This window comes from Pelodiscus sinensis, chromosome 28, assembly GCF_049634645.1.
Source record: "Pelodiscus sinensis isolate JC-2024 chromosome 28, ASM4963464v1, whole genome shotgun sequence".
Taxonomy (NCBI): Eukaryota; Metazoa; Chordata; order Testudines; family Trionychidae; genus Pelodiscus; species Pelodiscus sinensis.
Window position 1 is genome coordinate 15,560,407 of NC_134738.1, and position 19,433 is coordinate 15,579,839.

Here is a 19,433-nt window from a genome sequence, read left to right on the forward strand (position 1 = left end):
AGCGCCCAGTGCCGCTCACTCTGCAGCAAGGGGAGCGAGCGAGGCAGAAACTTGGCGTTTGAAAGTCTCCCTGCAGAGGGCCACAGGCACGGGCCTGGCTTACCTGGTTGGAGGTCATGGCCACAATCCTGTCCAAGTCTTCCACCAGCTGCTTGAAGGTGGGTCTCTGGGAGGGGACCGCGTGCCAGCAATCTCGCATCATCATGTACCTGGGGACGGGCAGGAGGAGCGTGAACAAGCACCCCCGGGCCAGTTCCTAGCCTGTCTGGGAGAGCGCAGGGCAAAGCCTGGGACCGTAGCCCCAAACCTGAGTGAAATGGGGCAGGGTGCAGCCGGCCCACCAAAGAGCCGCAGCCACCAGGACTTGCAGCCAACGTTCCCTTCAAATTTCCCCATCTATGTGCGGAATAAAATTAGTCACATGCGCCTAGACATGTGCAGATGTGCACCACCAAGAGAAACACGCTGCTGGCTGTGATCAGCTGGGCGGCACCTGAATCTCTCCTGGGCAGCCGCACAACCAGCTTACAGGGAACCCTGCTTGCAGCTCCTCACGCAGATCAAAATGCAGAGCGGCACATGGGCAGCGGCTGTCTCCCCGGGGCGCGCGTGGGCGGGAACGACTCCCGGGGCCACCCAGGCTGCACGAGCCGGCAGGCTGCACCCTGGGCCAGGAGAGAATCAGGCCGAGAGGGTGTTTCATTAAAAGTAGGGACGCCCTCCCCCGCCCCGCAGGACACTGGAGGGGGCTGTAACTAGCGGCTCAGGCAGCCCTGGCTCTGGCCTCGCCGGGGTTCTCTCTTGCCGAGCAAACAGACTCAGCGGCGATTTCTGCGGGGCTGGCGCTGCTGGGGGAGAACGCTGCACAGCTGCCCTCCCCCGCCAAGGGCCCTGCCTCGGCGCTTTCCCGCGGGGCTCTGCTGGTCTTCGCAGTAAAACCCTGGGCCGGGCTGCTGAGCTCCGGCTTTGCCGCAGCCCCGGGACCCAGGCCACGCAGGGGGGCCACGGGTCAGGGAGCGGTGTCTCCAGACCCACCACACACCTCACCCAGGGGCCAGCAGCCGTTTCTCTCCCGCACCCCGAGGGAGGAGGTTAGGGATCGGGTAACGGGCTCATCGACTAGTCGAGAGGGCGGCTCCGCCTTCCAAGTGTGGCAAGAGCCCTGGAGGCGAAAGTGCCGAAGCCCGGGGTCAGCTGGGGACTCCCCCTCGGACCCTGGGCGCCATGTGGCGCTGCTGCGTGGAAGTACCCCCCGGCTGCCCCATCTCCCAGTCGCCTAGTCCCGAGCAGGCTGGAGAGAACGGACATGGATGGAGGGTTCGGTTGCCCCGGGGAGCACGCTGGGCAGCACCAGGTGCCCGCAGAGAGGCCGGACAGGCCTTCGCCGGACACGCGGAGCTGAGACGAGAAGTCGGGGGCGGGGGGACTCCTGCCATCGGCAGGATCCTGGAGGCTAACCCCTACCCGCGCCCTGGGGACACCTAACCGAGAGCCCCTCGCCGGTCCCAGGACATGGCCAGTACCTAACCAGCGGCCGACGTGACTGAGCGCTGGGCCGAAAGCCGCTTCCTCGCCGAGGCAGCCCAGGGACAGTGACCCCATCCAACCCGCCGCGGCCCCGTTCCCAGGACTCCACGGGCGTGTCCGCACGGGGGGAGCTATTCCCAGCCAACCCCGCGGAGAGATCCCTTCTGGGCTATTCCCAATGAGCATCGCCCACCTGCCCCGCGGATAAAGCCAATTCCCCAGCAGGCGTGTCCACACGCAGCTCATCTGGGACCAGTTCATCCGCTTTACACCCCCCAAACGAAGACCCCGACACCCGTCTGCACAGCGCCGGGGGAGGGGACAGTAACATGCAGCAGGACTCGCCCTCCCCCGCCCCCCGGCAGGAAGCTGCCCCTTACAGCTCATTGGTGCAGTTGCTGGGCTTGTCCATCCTGTGGCCTTCTTTCAGCAGCTTGAAGAGCTCCTCCACTGGCACCCCGGGGTACGGCGAGCCCCCCAGCGTGAAGATCTCCCACAGCAGCACGCCGAAGGACCACCTGCTCCAGACACCGGAACACGGCATTGAACCGGCCCCGCCCCCTCGCATCAGACCCACGGGGGCCCTCCGGCGCAGCGGAAGCCATGGCTCCAGCACACTCCCCCTGGCTCCCGCGAGGACACCGTGGGGCGCACTAGTGACGGGCTGTCCCGCCGGACTTGCCAGAAAGGGGCCGGCTGAGCGGCCGTGCAGCGAGCGCCTGGCCCCCTCCCGGTGTCTTGGGTGGGGCCCCCCACAACATCGGGCACGCGTGGAGAGCCAGAGCCCAGGGGCCGAAGTCGGCTTCCAGCTACGCTAGCACCCGCGTGCCAGCCTCCAGCCCCGGGGGGCGGACAGGACACAGCGCAGAAGCACTGGATGGCTCAGGAGAACTTGGCAGGGAAGGGAAGGGCTGGAGACCCCCAGGCAGCGGCACTCGGAAGACTGCGGCTGCTCACGCCAAAGGCGGTGTCGGGATTCGGCGTTTCGCCTGCGGGCCTGTGCCCAGCGCCCAGGGGCTTAGGAGAGGCTGCCCGCCTGCGAGCTGGCCGGCTGGGGGCCAGGCAGGAAGGAGCCGCGGTCCTGCCAGGATGCGCCGGAGCAGCTGGGGGAACGAGAAGAGTGGCGCGGCTGTTTGCAGCAGGGAACGCGCAGCCGCTGCCGAGGTCGCCACGAGAAGGGGGAGGGGGAAACGTTCCCGGGGGAGGCCCCCCCCCCCCCCTGCAGCACTAACCCGGCCTGCCCGGGAGCGGGGCCGTGCGAGGGCCACGCTGCAGCCAGGGACCCGGTACTCACACGTCGCTCTGGTGGGTGTATATCCGGTCGAACAAGGCCTCCGGCGCCATCCACTTCACCGGCAAGCGACCCTGGAATGCAGGAAGCCCCGCCGGACGTCAGCCCCCAGGACAGGAGCAGGCGGGACGCGCTCAGAGGGGAAACGCGCTGCACACACACAGCCGGCCCCGGGGCACGGCGCCTGCCACGACCGGAGCCCCGACTCCTCGGCCGGGCAAGTCTCCGGCCAAGAGGGGCCTTCGTCCTGGCCAAAAGGGACACCCGGCGCCTAGCGCCCACCCCCAGGCTCTCTGGACAATCACCCCCCCACCGAAAAACAGCCTCCCCAGGGGGCAAGTGTCTAAGCCCTTGGCTGCTGCTCTTGTGAGACAGGCCGGGGACACGTGTCGGGGACCTGGGCACCAGGCGGAGAAACTCCCAGCCCCGCTGGGGGCCTGGCCCATTCTGCTCATCGCCATGGGAGGCCCGGGGGAGGAGGAGCAGGCTGGGGCACAGACAGACGTCCCTTGGCTGTCTCAGGAGCAAGGACCATCTCTCTCCATGGCAGCCTGGGCCCGGGGCCTAGCGTGGCAGAGGCCGCAGGAGAAAGCTGCTGCGCCACGCACGTTAGTCGTCTTCTTGTAGTAATCGATGTGGTGGATGTCCCGGGCCAGGCCGAAGTCCGCGATCTTCATCACGTTGTCCTCCGTCACCAGGACGTTCCTGGCGGCCAGGTCTCGGTGGATGCACTGGGGAGAGGGGCGAGCGCGTGAGGCCGGGTGCTGGCACAGACGCCACCGCCCCCGCCCCCGGAGCCGGCCCGCGGGGAAAGCGGCTACCCCGGCCGGGGCGGCGCTGACGGCGCATGTCCTGCCGCGGGCCGGGTGCCGCCAGCGCTGTCGCTGCGCCCTGGGGTAACTACACCAGCCCCCCGCCCCACTTCCGCTCCCCAGCGTGCGGGGACAGAGGCCAGACCTGCCCCGAGGGCTACAGCTGCTGCTTCGGACAGGTGGCGTTGGCGGGCCCCAGGCACTGTCCTCGGCCGTGGGGGGGGCGCTGGCAGCAAAGGGGCCAGGCAGTGCCGGCTGCGGGGGGGCTTGGGGACCCCGGGATCGAGAGCCCCAAACTCATGGATTTTCAGGCACGAGGGTTGCTTTCACGCCGGGGCGAACCCCGGGCCCCCACTGGCCGGGCCGGGCCCCTAGAGCTGCCTGATCACCACCCCTCGGCGCTCCCCGGGCCCCCTCCCTCGGCGGGTGGGGCGCGGGCTCCCCGGCGAGGGGTGCTCACCTTTTTGGAGGCCAGGTACTCCATGCCCCTGGCCACCTGGTAGGCGCAGGACACCAGGCCCTTGAAGGAGAGCTGCTCCTCGGGGAGGTGGGTGGGGTTGTAGCAGTACTCCATGCCGGGGGGCCGCCGGGCCTGCAGGTACTCCCGCAGGTTGCCCTTGGAGGCGTACTCCACGATCACGTACAGGGGACCTGGGCGGAGCAGAGCGCCGCCAGCTTAGGGGTGGGGGTGCAGGTGCACCACCGAGCCCCCCCCCCGAGACCGCAAAGCCCTTGCGGACTGGGACGGGGGTTTGCACCAGGCAGCCCTGCAGGAGCGGATCCTCCGCCAGGCACCAGAGCCCAGCTCAGGCCTCCCGTGACCGCACACCCCCCGCCCCCACCCCCCGGGCAAACGAGAGGCGAGGACTGGCCCTGTGGTGAGCCGCCCCCAGCCAAGCCAAACCCGGCCGGGGGGTGTGACTCGTCCCGCCCCAGGGCTCCGTGCCCCCTCCAGCCAGGCTGTCCCACCCCGGGAGCTGCGTGCTGGGCCGGCACACGCCCCACGGGGCCTTCGGGCACCGAGATGCTCCAGAGGGGCTGGGCTCCCCGCCGCGCCCGGGACTCACCGTCCTGCGTGCAGGCTCCCAGGAGGTTGATGATGTTCTTGTGCTTGCCGATCATCTTCATCATCTCCATCTCGGAGATCAGGTCGGACAGGTCCTTCTCCGTCGCATCAGCTGAGCAAACAGAGGCCCCGGCCCCGTCAAAGGAGCGAGGCTGGAGCCAGAGCTGCAGCAGCCTCCGCCCAGGGGGACTCGGCTTTCCCTGCCCTCCGCAGAGCCGCGGCGCCCTCTCCCGAGGCTCCAGGCCTCTGCCGCTTCGCCCCGGGATTGGCAGCTCCCCCACCGCTCCCAGGCTCCTCTCCGGGCCGGGGAGCTGCGGGGGGTCGGGCGTGTCTCCCCAGCTGGCGTGGGGGGACGGCGTTCCAGCGAGAAAGGCGCTCAGAGCTTAGGGACGAGCACGGCTCGACTAGACAGCACAATCGGCACGGAGCCTCTCCCGACCGGGTCCGGGGGGTGACTCTCCTAGCAGGCCCGAACCATGAAGCAGAAACTCTACTGCCCCTCCAAACAGGCGGCTGCCGATGCTCCCGGGCTGTGCGGGGCCGAGGGGCGCGCCCAGCTCTCAGAGCTCCAGGCCAGCCAATGCTGGCACGAGGGAAGGCGCAGCTGTTCCTCGGCCGCGCAAGGGAGGTGCCGCCGGCCGCGGTTACGCTCCGGGCCTCGCGGTCGCTCTGCTGGGGCAGCCGCTGGGAGCGCAGAGTCAGAAGCTTTCCCAGGCGGTAAGCACCCCCGTTCGGGGATCACGGGCTCCCCGGCCGCGTCCCCGCTGCAAGGCCCCCACTTACACTTCAGCATCTTGACGGCCACTTTCGTCACCCGGTTGGGCTTGTCCTTGTCCAGGCCGATGGCTTCCGCCAGCACAACCTGCCCGAAGCAGCCTTCGCCCAGCGGCTTGCCCAGGATGAGCCTGGGGAGACGAGAGGGTGATGCGGGGGAGCGACGGCCGGTGTCAGCGCAGACCCCGCGGAGAGGGCACGGCCCCCGCTGGCAGGCACAGCGTGACAGGGCATCCTGTGGTTTCTGTGGCCACTTGCCTGGGCGGGACCCGCCTCGCCCGCGGCGGCAGGGGGCCCCTCTGCCCCTCCTGGTTAATTGGGAGCGGCAGACCATTAACGGACCCACTCCCCACCCCCGGCCTGGAAGCAGCCAGAGTAGGAGGGAGACCCAGGCAGAGCCTGGCCTCCCCGCAGCCCGCGGGAGCTGCACATGCCGGAGGGGAAGCCCCAGAAAGGCGGCTTCGGGGAGGAACACGCCAGCCCTGAGTCCTCCCCCATCGGCCTAAGGAAGGCGCCGGAGCCCAGCAGGAGCCAGTGGGCCGGGCCGGAGCTGCGCTCGGGGGCAGGAGCCAGCTGGCTACGGGCAGGCCGGGGAGCGAGCGGCCTCACCTGTCCCTGGGCAGCTCCCAGCGAGGGTCTTCAGGCAGCTCATACTCGGAGACGCCCGCCAGCATGGGGGTGCCGCTGGAGGAGAGCCGCGAGGGTCTGACGAGCATCACCCCCGAGTTCATGGAGGAGCTGGAGTCTGCCGACACCTGCGAGGGAGACCGAGGGGCAGTGGGTTACCGCCGGGCACCTGGGACGGGGCCTCTCGGGTCCTAGGCGAGGCGCTGCCGACCAAAGAGCTGGAGGTGGAGGGAGCCCTCTCGTGCGGGTCCCGGCTCTCCGCTGCAGCCGGTCTCTTCTCTGGGCACTCCAAGGGCTTCACGGCACCAGCTGCCCCGCCCCAGCCCCTGGAATCGCCACCCCAAGTTACAGAGGCGGTGACTTGTCTCAAGCAGCAGAGCCAGGGACAGACGCCAGAACGTCACAAAGCTCCCAGCTGTGGCAAGTGCTCCTTTTGGACCCAGAACCGGACCCCGTTCCCCTCGCCCCCAGGCGCAGCAGGACACCAGCTCCCAGACCCACGGAGTCGCACCGGATCTTGTGCCCAGCACGGCACCACTTGAACGGGTCGCATTCCGGGGCTTGCTCGCGCACGCCTCAGCCCTCCCGAATTCACCGTGCACCTTGCTCAATTTCACGCTTCGAAGGGCTTTGAAAATGGTAAATTTCAAATCTGAAATGTCCTGGTGTAGTAAGGGGAGGAGTCCTGGCCCGCAGAGGAGGGTTTGCAAGGTTATCGGGGTGGTGGAGGGGGGTTTGCAAGGTTATTGTAGGGGTTGTGGTATTGCTGCCGTTACTTCAGCACAGCTGCTGGCAGCGGGAGAGCAGTGGCTGCTGGCTGGAAGCCCAGCGCTGAAGGCAGAGCTGCTGCCAGCAGCAATGCAAAAGGAAGGCGGCTGGGTACGGTGTTGTCACCCTTCCTTCCATGCTGCTGCCTGACGTGCTGGGCCCTGTCAGCAGCCGCTGCGCTCCAGCCGCCCAGCTCTGAGAGCAGCAGCACAGAAGTCCAGACGACACGGACATGGCGTTGCCACCCTCTCTTCTGCGCTGCTGCTAGCCGGCCGCTGCCTTCCACGCCGGGCACCCGGCCAACACCAGAAGGCCGCTCTGAAGGCCGTGCACACTGAAAGAGCCGTGTGGCCCCCCTTTTGGGTCAGGACCCCAACGTGAGGAACGCCGGTCTCCCCCGCGCAATCTGTAGTGCAGGGGAAAGCGCACAAGAGAGGGGAAGACGCCACGTGTCCGGGTCTGCGGGCGGTGAGTTGGGGAGGGCCCTGCCCATGTCCTAGCACAGGAGCAGCAGCATGCTGGCGGTCACAGGCTCTGCAGCTGAGCGGTGCTGTGAGGGCTGAGCACAGCGTCTCGGACGCGACTGCCCAGGGCTCCCTCCCGAGGGAGGGCCCAGCACCGAACCCCCCCGCTTCACACACGAGAGGAAGAACAAGGGGTTCTGCAGAACCCAGCCCCTCCCGGAGCCCCACGAGCAGCACTCCAGGGTGGAGGGGAACGACCTAGCTCTAACTCCCTCGGTGCTGAGCCACAGAGCCCCTCCAGCAACTCTTTTGGGGCTGGGGGAAGGTTTTTCTAACCACGTGCTCCCACTCCTGTGCCCTCCCCACACTGGCTCCTCTTCTTCTGACTGACTCCTCCTCTCGCGGGGGGCGCTCAGCACGGCCACCCTGCCGCTTCAGCGCGCGTTCCCCAGGGACCCTCGCCCGCCAGGCCCAGGGACACAGGAACCGCAGCGCTTCGGCTGGCAGCCGTCTGGCCAGACAAGGGGAAGCTCTGTCATCCAGTCACACCAGGCAGGCGTCCCTTGGGGACGAGAGAGCTGGGCCCCCCCGAGCCATGGCTAGGAGCTTCTGACAGGTTGTGTGGCCACCACAAGCTGGGCCAATGAAAGATCTGATCTTGCCCGTCTGGCCTCTCTAGTGAGCGCCGGGAGGCAGGCGTGGGGGTGCGTTGAGGGGTGACAGAGAACTGGGGCATTTAGCAAGCTCTGGGACAACACTAGAGGGGCACTGAGCAACAGGGGTGGGGAAAGCAGTTAATTACATAACCATGGAACTGGACAAAGCTTATACTGCAGGGCCAGCCGCACAGCTGGGTCCACGGGAGCGGAGCGGGGCCGGCAGCCAGTAGGCACCGGGAGTCGGCTCCTGCCTGCCGCCCTGCTCCCGGGGAGCCGGTTGCTGCTCCACGCTGATGCCTTTGTGATCCGGCTTCCAGCTCCCTGCCCTGTCCTGGGGAGCCGGCTGCCGCCCCGCGCTGCTGCCTCCATGATCCAGCTCCCAGCCCCCTGCCCTGCTCCCGGGGAGCCGGTTGCTGCTCCACACTGATGCCTTTGTGATCCGGCTCCCAGCCCCCTGCCCTGCTCCTGGGGAGCCGGCTGCTGCTCCGCTCCGCTGCCTCTGTGATCCGGCTCCCAGCCCCCTGCCCTGCTCCTGGGGAGCCGGCTGCCGCCCCATGCTGCTGCCTCCATGATCTGGCAACCAGACCCCTGCCCTGCTCCTGGGGAGCCGGCTGCTGCCCTGCACCGCTGCCTCCATGATCTGGCTCCCAGCCCCCTGCCCTGCTCCTGGGGAGCCGGCTGCTGGCCTGCGCTGATGCCTCTGTAATCCGGCTCCCAGCTCCCTGCTCTGCTCCCAGCAAACCGGCTGCTGCCTCTGTGATCCAGCAGCGCGGGTTGTCCGCCAGCATGTAACCGTTATGGTAACCGATAAGCTCACGCATATTGGTGAATCGCTTAAACGGCTACATTATTACATCCCTACTTTATACAGAGCTTAGACACGCGGCTTGGCGTTTAACCCCGTCCACCGGCAACTCTCCTGCCAAGCCCCCGTCCCTTAGTCCGAGGTGCTGCTTTGCAATCCAGTCCGCACTGCACCCCCCGGATCAAGTGACCCCCCGCGGGCGCGCGCTCGGCAGGCCGGCCTGACTGGGCTCTGGGGAGGGCGTACATACAGCAAACCCCCCATCTACTTTCTGTTACCTGTCTGCGCAGCGGGATGCTCTTGGCCAGCTTGTGCACCGCCAGCTGGCTGTTGAAGTCGCTCTTCTTGGTGGTGCTCTTCATCTTGTAGATGATGACGGTCACCACCATGCAGGAGATGAGGAAGGCCCCGGTGCAGTAAATGATGATCTCCAGGTACAGGGGCGAGGTCATCATGGCTGGCCTGTCTTCCAGAGCTGGGTTGGCGCGACAAGGCGTTAGTACCGCCCGTCCTTTGCGGGCGGTGGGTCAGCGGGGTGGGGTGGTGCCCGCAGAGGCTGGGGAGGGCCAGGGACCCCCTCCCTCCTGGCCCTGTGCAGCTGAGGCCAAGCGAGGGCTGCCCCGCAGCTCAGACCAGTGACCATGTGGCCGTGGAAAGGCCCGGCGGTTGTGCACTTCACCGTGCCAGGGTGTGCCCGGCCGGGTGGACTCGGGAGCAAAGAGGGCGGAACGGCTGCCCTGCGCCGTGGGCTCTGCCGGAGAGCCCGCCGGCTCCTGGCCCTGCCCCTGGCACATGCCTTAACCTGCAGGCCCACAGTGCGGGTGGCAGAGAGACCAATGGGCTAACTGGTTCCACTCTCACATCCCTCGCAGGCAAACCCCAGCTCTCGGGGGCTGCGCCCGGTCCACACTGAATACAGCCCAGTGGGCGGCAGGGGCCAGCCAACGCCCCAGCATCCCTGCCCACGAGCCACCGCGTGGTGCTACCCACCCCCTCCCCGCCTGCCACGCAGGTCCTCAGCCAGCCAGAGCTGGGGGAGGCACGAAGAACAAGCAGGAAAGGGTCCACACCACCCCCCCACCCAGCCATCAGCAGAGGTCAGCTGGTGGGAAAGAAGCAGCGGAGGGAAACTGAGGCCAGATGGCCAGGCAGTGCCACCCTGCCACCCAGAGAGGATGCAGAGGACCGTGGCTGGGAGCAGAGCGGCGATGGGAGGTGGGTCTGTAACCTCTGACAAGCTGGGCTTAAATGAGAATGCCAGACACCCGGAGAAGGGGGTAGATATGGGGCTGAGAACTCGGGGACTTCCCCGGGCTCCCTGGCTAGTGCCGGGAGCCTGGGCTGGGGCAGTAAGGCCCAATGGTCAGAGCAGGCGTCGGCATGTGAATGCCAGGGCCACGAGTCAGGAATCGGAGCCCAGGTGCCGGACAAGCCAATCAGGGAGGGCTGGAGCGTGTGAGTGCCGAGGCCGGGGCAGGACTGGAACCAGGTGGCCTCGCGGACGGGGCCTCGTTAGGCTCCACAAGGCCGAGCAGGCACAGCTGTGGACCCCCCCATCGCTAGGGAGCGGAAAAGGCCGGGCTCTTACGCAGTCTTCTGCGGGGAGATGGATGGCGCTGGGCCTGCAGAGGGGTGCGGCCCGGCCCCTCACGGCTGCATGGCTCAGGCCTGGCGGGGGCCACCCCCTTTCTCCCCACGGGGGAGAGAGGAGCAGCAGATATCTAGGGGCAATTCCCGGGAGCAAGGGGCAAGGCCGAAGCAAACGCTGCCCTGTGAGACGGGAGGGGTCCGATGGCGAGTCGCAGCCATTCAAAATCCATGACCACAGGGGGCTGGGGGTTGAATCGAAATGGCCACCGGCAGCCCCACCCGGAGAGCTCCATTTCATCAGGAGTCAACCCCCCCTCCCGCCCCCCGCGACCGGCAGCAAACCCGCCCCAGCGCGGCCGCGCGAGCTGTGGCAGGTCACCGGTTCGGAGTGCTGCGGGGTGTCTGACCACAGCCTGCTGGGTGAGGACCGGAGTAGTGAGACAAGTCGCCCCCAGCCCCCGCCCGGAAAGCAGAGCGCCGCAGAGAAGGCCGGAGAGGGAGGCCAAGTCTTGCGCGCTGCAGCCCGACTGGCTCCCGCTCAGCGCCCAGAGCGCCCGGGGCAGCCTGACGGGGAGGAGGGGCTGATAACGGGGAAGTTTTTGTAGGAAAAGCGCCCCCAGGCTCCCCAAAAACTTCCTGCAGCGGCTGGTTATCAGGCCTTGTCGGGGCAGGGAAGCAGCATGGAGAGGGCCAGCACGCCGAGGCTCATGCAGAGGGAATGGCTGTGCCGTCACCCGGGGCAGGTTCCATCCTCGCCAGGGCAAGGCCAGGGCCACCGATGCTCCAGCCCCCGGGCAGGGGAGCTCGCGGCACCAGGATCAGGGGCTGCAGCTCACCCACCCCTTTCCTGGACTGTTTTCTAGCTTAGTTCGCTGTGGGGCAGCAGGGGGACCAGGACCCCCCCACACACAACCCGGCGCGGGACTGAACGGCCCCTCCACCCACGGAGCTTCTGGAGCTGGCGGGCTGCCCCTCTGCTCCTCCGGCCCCCTGCCCGCCACCCACGTCCTGGGCCCCCTCTGCCATGCAAGGAGGAGGGGGACTTCCCAGGGCGGCTCCTCCCAGGCCCTTCCTGTGATCCTGGCGCTGGGCTCCTGCGTCGGGGGCGCGGGCAGGGAGCGGCACACGCCGGCGTGGCCCGAGAGGACGGAACCAGCCCGCGCGATGCATTGCCTGGCCAGGGAGAGAGCGGGTGGGCACGGCTCCAAGGCGGGGGTGGAGGGGAGGCAGGGCCCTGGCAGGGAGGGCACCTGCTCCTGGCAGCTGCAGCACGGGAGACAGACCCAAGCAGTGTTGCCGGTAAGCTGAGCACTTGGGCAGCCGCCCAAGAGAGATTCCAAGGCTGCCCAGCTGATACGCCGAGTGCCCTGGCCAGCAGCATCTGTTTCTGCTGGTGGTGCACAGTCACACATGCCTTGGTGCACAGAACAAAATTTATTCCGCACATGGATAGCAAAATTAGAGGGGACATTGGCCCCAAGTGCTGCATTCCATCGGCCCCCCACTTTGGATTCTCTCTGGCAGGAGCCACGCACGGAGGGGCACCCCAGGGACGGGGTAAGTCCTAACTTGCCACGAGGTGGTGTGGCTGAGCGCACCACCCGGGCTGGGGAAAACCCAGCAGGCTCTGGGCTTTCCCGGAGGGGCGGGGGGGGGGGGGGGGGGGCGGAAGCGGGGCCAGGCTCTCTCCTAGGCTGCAATGCATCAGAGGCAGAAACGAGGTGGGGAAAGGAGAGCGGACCCAGGAGTATGTACCTTCGAGAACTGTCAACCATGCAGAGTGATGGGAGATCCCAATAGAATTACCCGCCAAACATGTATACTCCCCCGCATCCTCAAATGAGACATTGTGCAAGCGCAGGACTTCCATTTCCTTGTCGGTGGTGTTAACGCCCGCCGTCTAGAAGAGAACAAATGGAAGCAAACCACGGAGCAGACCGGCAGGGGATCACCCAGCAGCCCAGGTGGAAGCGGAGGGAGGACCGTGCCCTGGTGTCTCATTTGCAAGACCCCCGGGGAGCAGAGAGAGACACTGGAGACCTGTTAGAGAGACCCTCGGCAGACCTGCGACCCAGGCTGGCCTAAGCCGTTTGTTAAAACCCTTCACCAAACTGAATTGCCTGCCCATCGGAACATGCTGGCGATGGGCCGCATGGAAAAATGCCCCTCGGGAGGGGGGCCGGCTTAGTTTCATGCCACACGGACGCACAGGGGGGAGGGCGGACAACACAGCTCAGGGAGAGGGGGTCGGGTGGGGTGAGGACAGACACGGGGAGAACACGACTGACTCGTCACACTCGGATCTGGGGCCGAACTTGAGGTCGGAGAGAGGAGGCAGGAGCGGAAAAAGGCTGCGGCGCTTCTTTACCCGGGAGAGGGCCGAACGCAGCCCAGCCCCCAAGCCCAGAAGTGCTCGCGCCACCGCAGCCGGGCCAGAGAGGCCGGGGTGGGTAGATGCCCCGTCCGAGGGGTTTGCTGATACAGTGAGAGCACACGGGGGGCACATCCGGGGGGGGGGCGACACAGAGCACAAAACTAAGCTGGCCACTGGGAGTATTTTTCCATGGCTCGTGGCAACCAGAAATGCAGCAGAAACAAGAGAGCCCAGAGCTTCGTACTCCACCGCTAGGGACTGACTGTCCCAGGAAGAGCCCCGCCGGGGGCCTCAGTTTACCTTTTGCCACGGGTCTGGTGACAGTGAGCCACGCAGACTGGCTGGCCTCGCCAATATAATTGGAAACCTTACAAACATACTCCCCGCTCTCGGCCTCTGTCACATTACACAGGGTCAGCACCTCCGCGTCAGAGCTATTAACTCCCGAGTGCTGGAACAAACCAACAACACAGGGGTCACATGACACGGCCGGACAGCGCAGCCCCGCGCCAGCCCCGCGCCCGGACACGGCGCCCGGGGCCACCGGCTCACGCCCGCCGCGAGCAGCAGGGGGGTTGTGTGCACAAGCGCCAGGGTCCGACCAGACGCCGGGGCCCCCAGCTTGCGCGCAATGTCGGCAGCTGACCGACACGATGGGTCACGAGCACTTGGGGGCCAGTGTGGAAAGTCAGCAACAGCCCGACCTCCCCTCCCGCGCTCCCCACAGGAGCGCACCTGCCCTCCTCGACAAGGAGCAGGTGGGGGGGGAAGAAACCACTGGCTAGGGGGCCCGCTGGGGTCAGTAAGTGGCCCAGACAGGTGTTAGCTACAACACAGCAGAGGGGAGTGCGCAAGCCGGGGTACACCATGTGCAAGGTACACTGTGTGCAAGCCGGGGTACACCGTGTGCAAGGTACACCGTGCGCAAGCCGAGGTACACCGTGTGCAAGGTACACCGTGCGCAAGCCGAGGTACACCGTGTGCAAGGTACACTATGCGCAAGCCGAGGTACACCGTGTGCAAGGTACACTGTGTGCAAGCCGGGGTACACCGTGTGCAAGGTACACCGTGCGCAAGCCGAGGTACACCGTGTGCAAGGTACACCATGCACAAGCCGAGGTACACCGTGTGCAAGGTACACTGTGCACAAGCTGAGGTACACTGTGCGCAAGCCGGGGTATCCTGTGTGCAAGGTACACTGTGCGCAAGCTGGGCTACACCGTGTGCAAGGTACACTGTGCGCAAACCGGGGTATCCTGTGTGCAGGGTACACTGTGCGCAAGCCGGGGTACACCATGTGCAAGGTACACTGTGCGCAAGCCAGGGTACACCATGTGCAAGGTACACCGTGCGCAAGTCGGGGTACACAGTGTGCAAGGTACACCATGCGCAAGCCAGGGTACACCATGTGCAAGGTACACCGTGCGCAAGTCGGGGTACACAGTGTGCAAGGTACACCGTGTGCAAGCTGGGGTATGCTGTGTGCAGGGTACACCATGTGCAAGGTAAACCGTGTGCAAGCTGGGGTATCCTGTGTGCAGGGTACACCATGTGCAAGGTACACCGTGTGCAAGCTGGGGTATGCTGTGTGCAGGGTACACCATGTGCAAGGTACACTGTGTGCAAGCTGGGGTATCCTGTGTGCAGGGTACACCATGTGCAAGGTACACCGTGTGCAAGCTGGGGTATGCTGTGTGCAGGGTACACCATGTGCAAGGTACACTGTGTGCAAGCTGGGGTATGCTGTGTGCAGGGTACACCATGTGCAAGGTACACTGTGTGCAAGCTGGGGTATCCTGTGTGCAGGGTACACCATGTGCAAGGTACACTGTGTGCAAGCTGGGGTATCCTGTGTGCAGGGTACACCATGTGCAAGGTACACTGTGTGCAAGCTGGGGTATGCTGTGTGCAGGGTACACCATGTGCAAGGTACACTGTGTGCAAGCTGGGGTATGCTGTGTGCAGGGTACACCATGTGCAAGGTACACTGTGTGCAAGCTGGGGTATCCTGTGTGCAGGGTACACCATGTGCAAGGTACACTGTGTGCAAGCCGGGGTATCCTGTGTGCAGGGTACACCATGTGCAAGGTACACTGTGTGCAAGCCGGGGTATCCTGTGTGCAGGGTACACCATGTGCAAGGTACACTGTGTGCAAGCTGGGGTATCCTGTGTGCAGGGTACACCATGTGCAAGGTACACTGTGTGCAAGCTGGGGTATCCTGTGTGCAGGGTACACCATGTGCAAGGTACACTGTGTGCAAGCCGGGGTATCCTGTGTGCAGGGTACACCATGTGCAAGGTATACTGTGTGCAAGCTGGGGTATCCTGTGTGCAGGGTACACCATGTGCAAGGTACACTGTGTGCAAGCTGGGGTATCCTGTGTGCAGGGTACACCATGTGCAAGGTACACTGTGTGCAAGCTGGGGTATCCTGTGTGCAGGGTACACCATGTGCAAGGTACACTGTGTGCAAGCTGGGGTATCCTGTGTGCAGGGTACACCATGTGCAAGGTACACCGTGTGCAAGCTGGGGTATCCTGTGTGCAGGGTACACCATGTGCAAGGTACACTGTGTGCAAGCCGGGGTATCCTGTGTGCAAGGTACACTGTGCGCAAGGTACACTGTGCGCAAGCCGGGGTATCCTGTGTGCAGGGTACACCATGTGCAAGGTACACTGTGTGCAAGCCGGGGTATCCTGTGTGCAAGGTACACTGTGCGCAAGCTGGGCTACACCATGTGCAAGGTACACCGTGCGCACGGTACACTGCGCAAGCCTTTGGGATTCCCAGGCCTGTGGGGAGGCCGAAGGGGCTGGGCTCCCTGAGCGATCACCTCCCTCTCTCCATTAGCTAATAAGCCAATTCACGGCCTGGGAATGACCCGACCCAGCCCAGCCGCTGCGTCTCTGAGCGGGCGGAGCCAAAGGCCCCACACGCCAGCCGCCCCCGCTGCTCCCCACCTCTCTCCGCACCGGTGCGCCCACCGACCCCCCTCCGCTGCTTCGGGGGGGCCTCTCGCACCCACGCTCAGAGCCCGGCAACCCTGGGCACCTCCGCTTCCCAGCCGGCTCCCCAAGCTCCTGGGGGCAGATGTGGATGCCTGTTTTACATCAGCCAGGGCCCTGCCCGCTCTGCTGGGAATACCTGCCCTCCGCCCCCCCATCCCTGCACCTCCCTGCCCTCCGCCCCCCCTGCACCTCCCTACCCTTGCCCTCCGCCCCCCCATCCCTGCACCTCCCTGCCCTTCGCCCCCCCATCCCTGCACCTCCCTGCCCTCCACCCCCCCCGCACCTCCCTGCCCTCTGCCCCCCCATCCCTGCACCTCCCTTCCCTCCGCCCCCCATCCCTGCACCTCCCTGCCCTCCACCCCCCCCGCACCTCCCTGCCCTCTGCCCCCCCATCCCTGCACCTCCCTTCCCTCCGCCCCCCATCCCTGCACCTCCCTGCCCTCCGCCCCCCCCTGCACCTCCCTGCCCCCCGCCCCCCCTGCACCTCCCTGCCCTAGTCCTCCGCCCCCCCAGGCCCTGCACCTCCCTGCCCTAACCCTCTGCCCCCCCATCCCTGCACCTCCCTGCCCCCCGCCCCCCCTGCACCTCCCTGCCCTAACCCTCTGCCCCCCATCCCTGCACCTCCCTGCCCTAACCCTCCGCCCCCCCATCCCTGCACCTCCCTGCCCTAGCCGCTCCCATCCCTGCTCCAGGCTTTGCAGGGAGAAGGCTCCACACGCCCCTTGTCTGGGCTGACCGGTGGCCAACCCAGACTGAACGGTCTCAAACATCACCTGCCCCGCCCCAGATACGCCAGTTCTGGCCCAAGGGCCTCCCTCCCTCCCGCCGTTCCCACTGCCCCAGGCCCCGCCCGGCCCGCCCAGAGGGGGACGGTACCTTCAGGATCTGGACGTAGGGCAGGTTATCGGGCCCGATCTTGCTGCCATTGACCTCAATGTGCTTCAGCCACTGGATGTGGGGCTGGGGGTCGCTGTAGACTTTGCACACAAACTCCACGTTGCTGCCCAGGGCCACAGTCTTGTTGGCGGGGAGCCCGGCCTGGAGGATGGGCCGGTGAGGCGACCTCTCTGCAAGACACGGCAAGAGGGGACAGTCTCAGCCGGACACAGCTCCCAGCCCGGCTCCGTGGCTAGAGAAAACCCGGCTTGGCCACACGCGGTCCAGTGCTGTGTGGCCCCCCCAACTGCCTCAGCTCCTGGGATTCGGCACGAGACCAGTCTTAGCACAGCCCGGCTACGTCTCCACCACTCCCTGCCCCGAACTCGAACTGCCGCGAGAGCACCTCCTGTGCCACAGCCCGGCGGGGGCAGGGGGCAGAGCATTTCGCATCGCTCCCTCTCCGGCCCTTCGGCCAGCCCCACGGGCATCTAGCTCCGTGTCCGGCGGGTGGCCTGGCTGTCGGTGGACGCAGGGCGTCTAAAGCCAGCTAGGAAGGGAGAGAAGGCAGAAGTAGGAGAAAAGCCCTAACCCACTCCAGACTGTGCTAAAGGTGGCAGACGTCGGGGGATGGCCACGCAAGACAGGCAGAACGTGGCACCCTGCCACAAGGCCAGCCCAGAGCCCTGGAAGCTGCATGGCCCCACGGCCAACGACACAGCAGGGATGGAAACTTCCGCTTCGTTAACTCCTTAACCACTTAGCGGGCCTCCCGGCCACGGCCCCGTCAGGCTGCAGCAGCCGTGGGCAGGGGGCCACTGGTTAACCGGGCACATCCCTACAACACGTGCGAGGCAGCACGGAGCCGGCGAACACGCACACCTGTCCCCAGCCGCGAGCCAAGTGCTGCGCTCGGCAGAGCACGGAGCAGGCCCCGGAGGGCGCAGACCCATCCCCCGGCTCTCTCGCCGTTCAGGGTCCGCCAGCACCACGGGGGCAGTGGAGGCACCTTCCTGGAGAGAGAGAGCGAGGCAGCCGGGAGAGGCCTGGCCGCCGGCCTGCCCCGGGGAGTGACCAGGCTGGGATCAAGGGGACGGTTCCTCACGGCGAGTGGCTGGAGCCACGGCCTTTTCTCAGCCCAGCCCGTCACTTATTGAACCCGGCCCGGGAAAGCGTTGCCGCCTGCCTTCCCCTCTAATCCCCCTCTCCCGGCCCCGGGGCCCCACGCCACAGACCGGCGCAGCCCTCGAGCGCCCCCCTCGGCCCCCGGATTCCTCAGCCGCGCCCGCCCCAGCGCCGGTCACTGAGGAGGCCAAACGAGCTGGTTTCTTGGCAAGGGGGAAGGACAAGGCTGAGACCTGGGAACTGCCCAGGGCAGGCCCGCACCGCCAACCAACACAGCCCCCCCCGGGCAGGGGCCTAGAGATGCTGCAGCAGCATGAAGATGCCAGGACGCCAACGGCCCCCTGCGCACTCCAATACCCCCAGGGAAGGGCCCAGCCTGCCCGCCAGCTCGCTTGCAACTGCCACTCTGCCTGGCTGCCCGCGGGAGGGCCACAGGCGCACCTCAGCAGGACACACGGCCCGGGCGGAGACCAGGCCGCACAGGGAAGCTTCTTGGAGGAAGGGGAGGGATGGGCCGGATTCCAAGGGGATGGAAGACACGTGGTAAGCCGGAGCGTGATGGGGGGAGCGTCGAGGCCCCGCTCTCTAATACGCTTGGCTACTGCTCTGGAGTGCAAATGGCCCTCCCCAGCGTGCAAATCGCCCCCCAGGGTGCAAATCGCCCCTCCTCTGGTGTGCAAATGGCCCCCCCAGCCTGCAAATCGCCCCCCCAGCGTGCAAATCGCCCACCCTCCAGCCTGCAAATCGCCCCCCCTCCAGCCTGCAAATCGCCCCCCCCCTCCGGCCTGCAAATCGCCCCCCCCTCCAGCCTGCAAATCGCCCCCCCCCCAGCCTGCAAATGGCCCCCCCCCTCCGGCCTGCAAATCGCCCCCCCCTCCAGCCTGCAAATCGCCCCCCCCCCTCCGGCCTGCAAATCGCCCCCCCTCCAGCCTGCAAATCGCCCCTCCTCTGGCGTGCAAATCGACCTCACCAACACGCAGCTTCTGCCACCACAGACATTCCCGTTGCTGCGAACCACGGCGGCTTTGCGCCTCCGCCAGCCAGGGCGCAGCACAGAGGAACACACCAAGCACTAGCAGCCTGAGACAGCTGGGGCGGGGGGCCGGGGGGGTGCGATTTTATGATTTGGTGTCGGCTCATGGCCTGGGCGCCCAGCCTGGCTCCCAATGGCGCAGCCCTGGCAGTGGGGTCGGGTTTGGGCGGAGGCCTCTAGCTGCGGAGGCAGAAGGTGGCAGAACCTGCCTGGACCCTGGCGGGCTACAGACGTTCCAGCCGAGCTCTGCCCGTACCCGGCCAGGGGGGCCGGGATTCCCGCGCTTGCCGTCCCTGAAATCCGGCCCCTTTCCCCGGCCGCCATGGCCGTGGCGCAGCGCAGGAGGGGGGCCTTGCTCCCCGGTGACCGGGCCTTCCTGAGCAGGGCATGGCACGTGGGGCTCCAGGGGCAGCACTAGCCACTGGCCTCCAAGCACACCTGCGCCCCGGCCCCCTCCCACCCACCCGCTCTGGATCAGCGACTCCAGCCGGGCCGTGGGGCAGGGACGCCGTCAAGCCGGGAGCAGTCGCTCCTGCCCAAGGACAGACAAGGGGGCACGGTGACCCCCCCGCCCGCACAAACTGGGAGGTGAAACGAGGGGGGAGAGGGGCAAACATGGCTCCTCATTTATCC

The 19,433-nt window shown here is 66.5% G+C and overlaps 1 protein-coding gene across 3 annotated transcripts in view; it reads right to left on the reverse strand.

The window, feature by feature from the left end:
* Window positions 1-19,433, reverse strand: part of FGFR1 (fibroblast growth factor receptor 1) — a 53,381-nt gene that overhangs the window by 2,379 nt on the left and 31,569 nt on the right. For 2 of the 3 annotated variants that reach the window (XM_075910984.1, XM_075910983.1), the window contains 11 exons: window positions 16,643-16,833; window positions 12,139-12,283; window positions 9,072-9,268; window positions 6,080-6,225; window positions 5,480-5,601; window positions 4,698-4,808; window positions 4,091-4,281; window positions 3,427-3,549; window positions 2,822-2,892; window positions 1,908-2,045; window positions 104-209 (listed from right to left, as the gene is read on the reverse strand). In XM_075910984.1, coding sequence (XP_075767099.1) covers window positions 104-209; window positions 1,908-2,045; window positions 2,822-2,892; window positions 3,427-3,549; window positions 4,091-4,281; window positions 4,698-4,808; window positions 5,480-5,601; window positions 6,080-6,225; window positions 9,072-9,268; window positions 12,139-12,283; window positions 16,643-16,833 — 1,541 coding nt within the window. Of the gene's footprint in view, window positions 1-103; window positions 210-1,907; window positions 2,046-2,821; window positions 2,893-3,426; window positions 3,550-4,090; window positions 4,282-4,697; window positions 4,809-5,479; window positions 5,602-6,079; window positions 6,226-9,071; window positions 9,269-12,138; window positions 12,284-13,057; window positions 13,209-16,642; window positions 16,834-19,433 lie in introns of all 3 variants that reach the window. The other variant, XM_075910982.1, reaches the window with a different exon arrangement.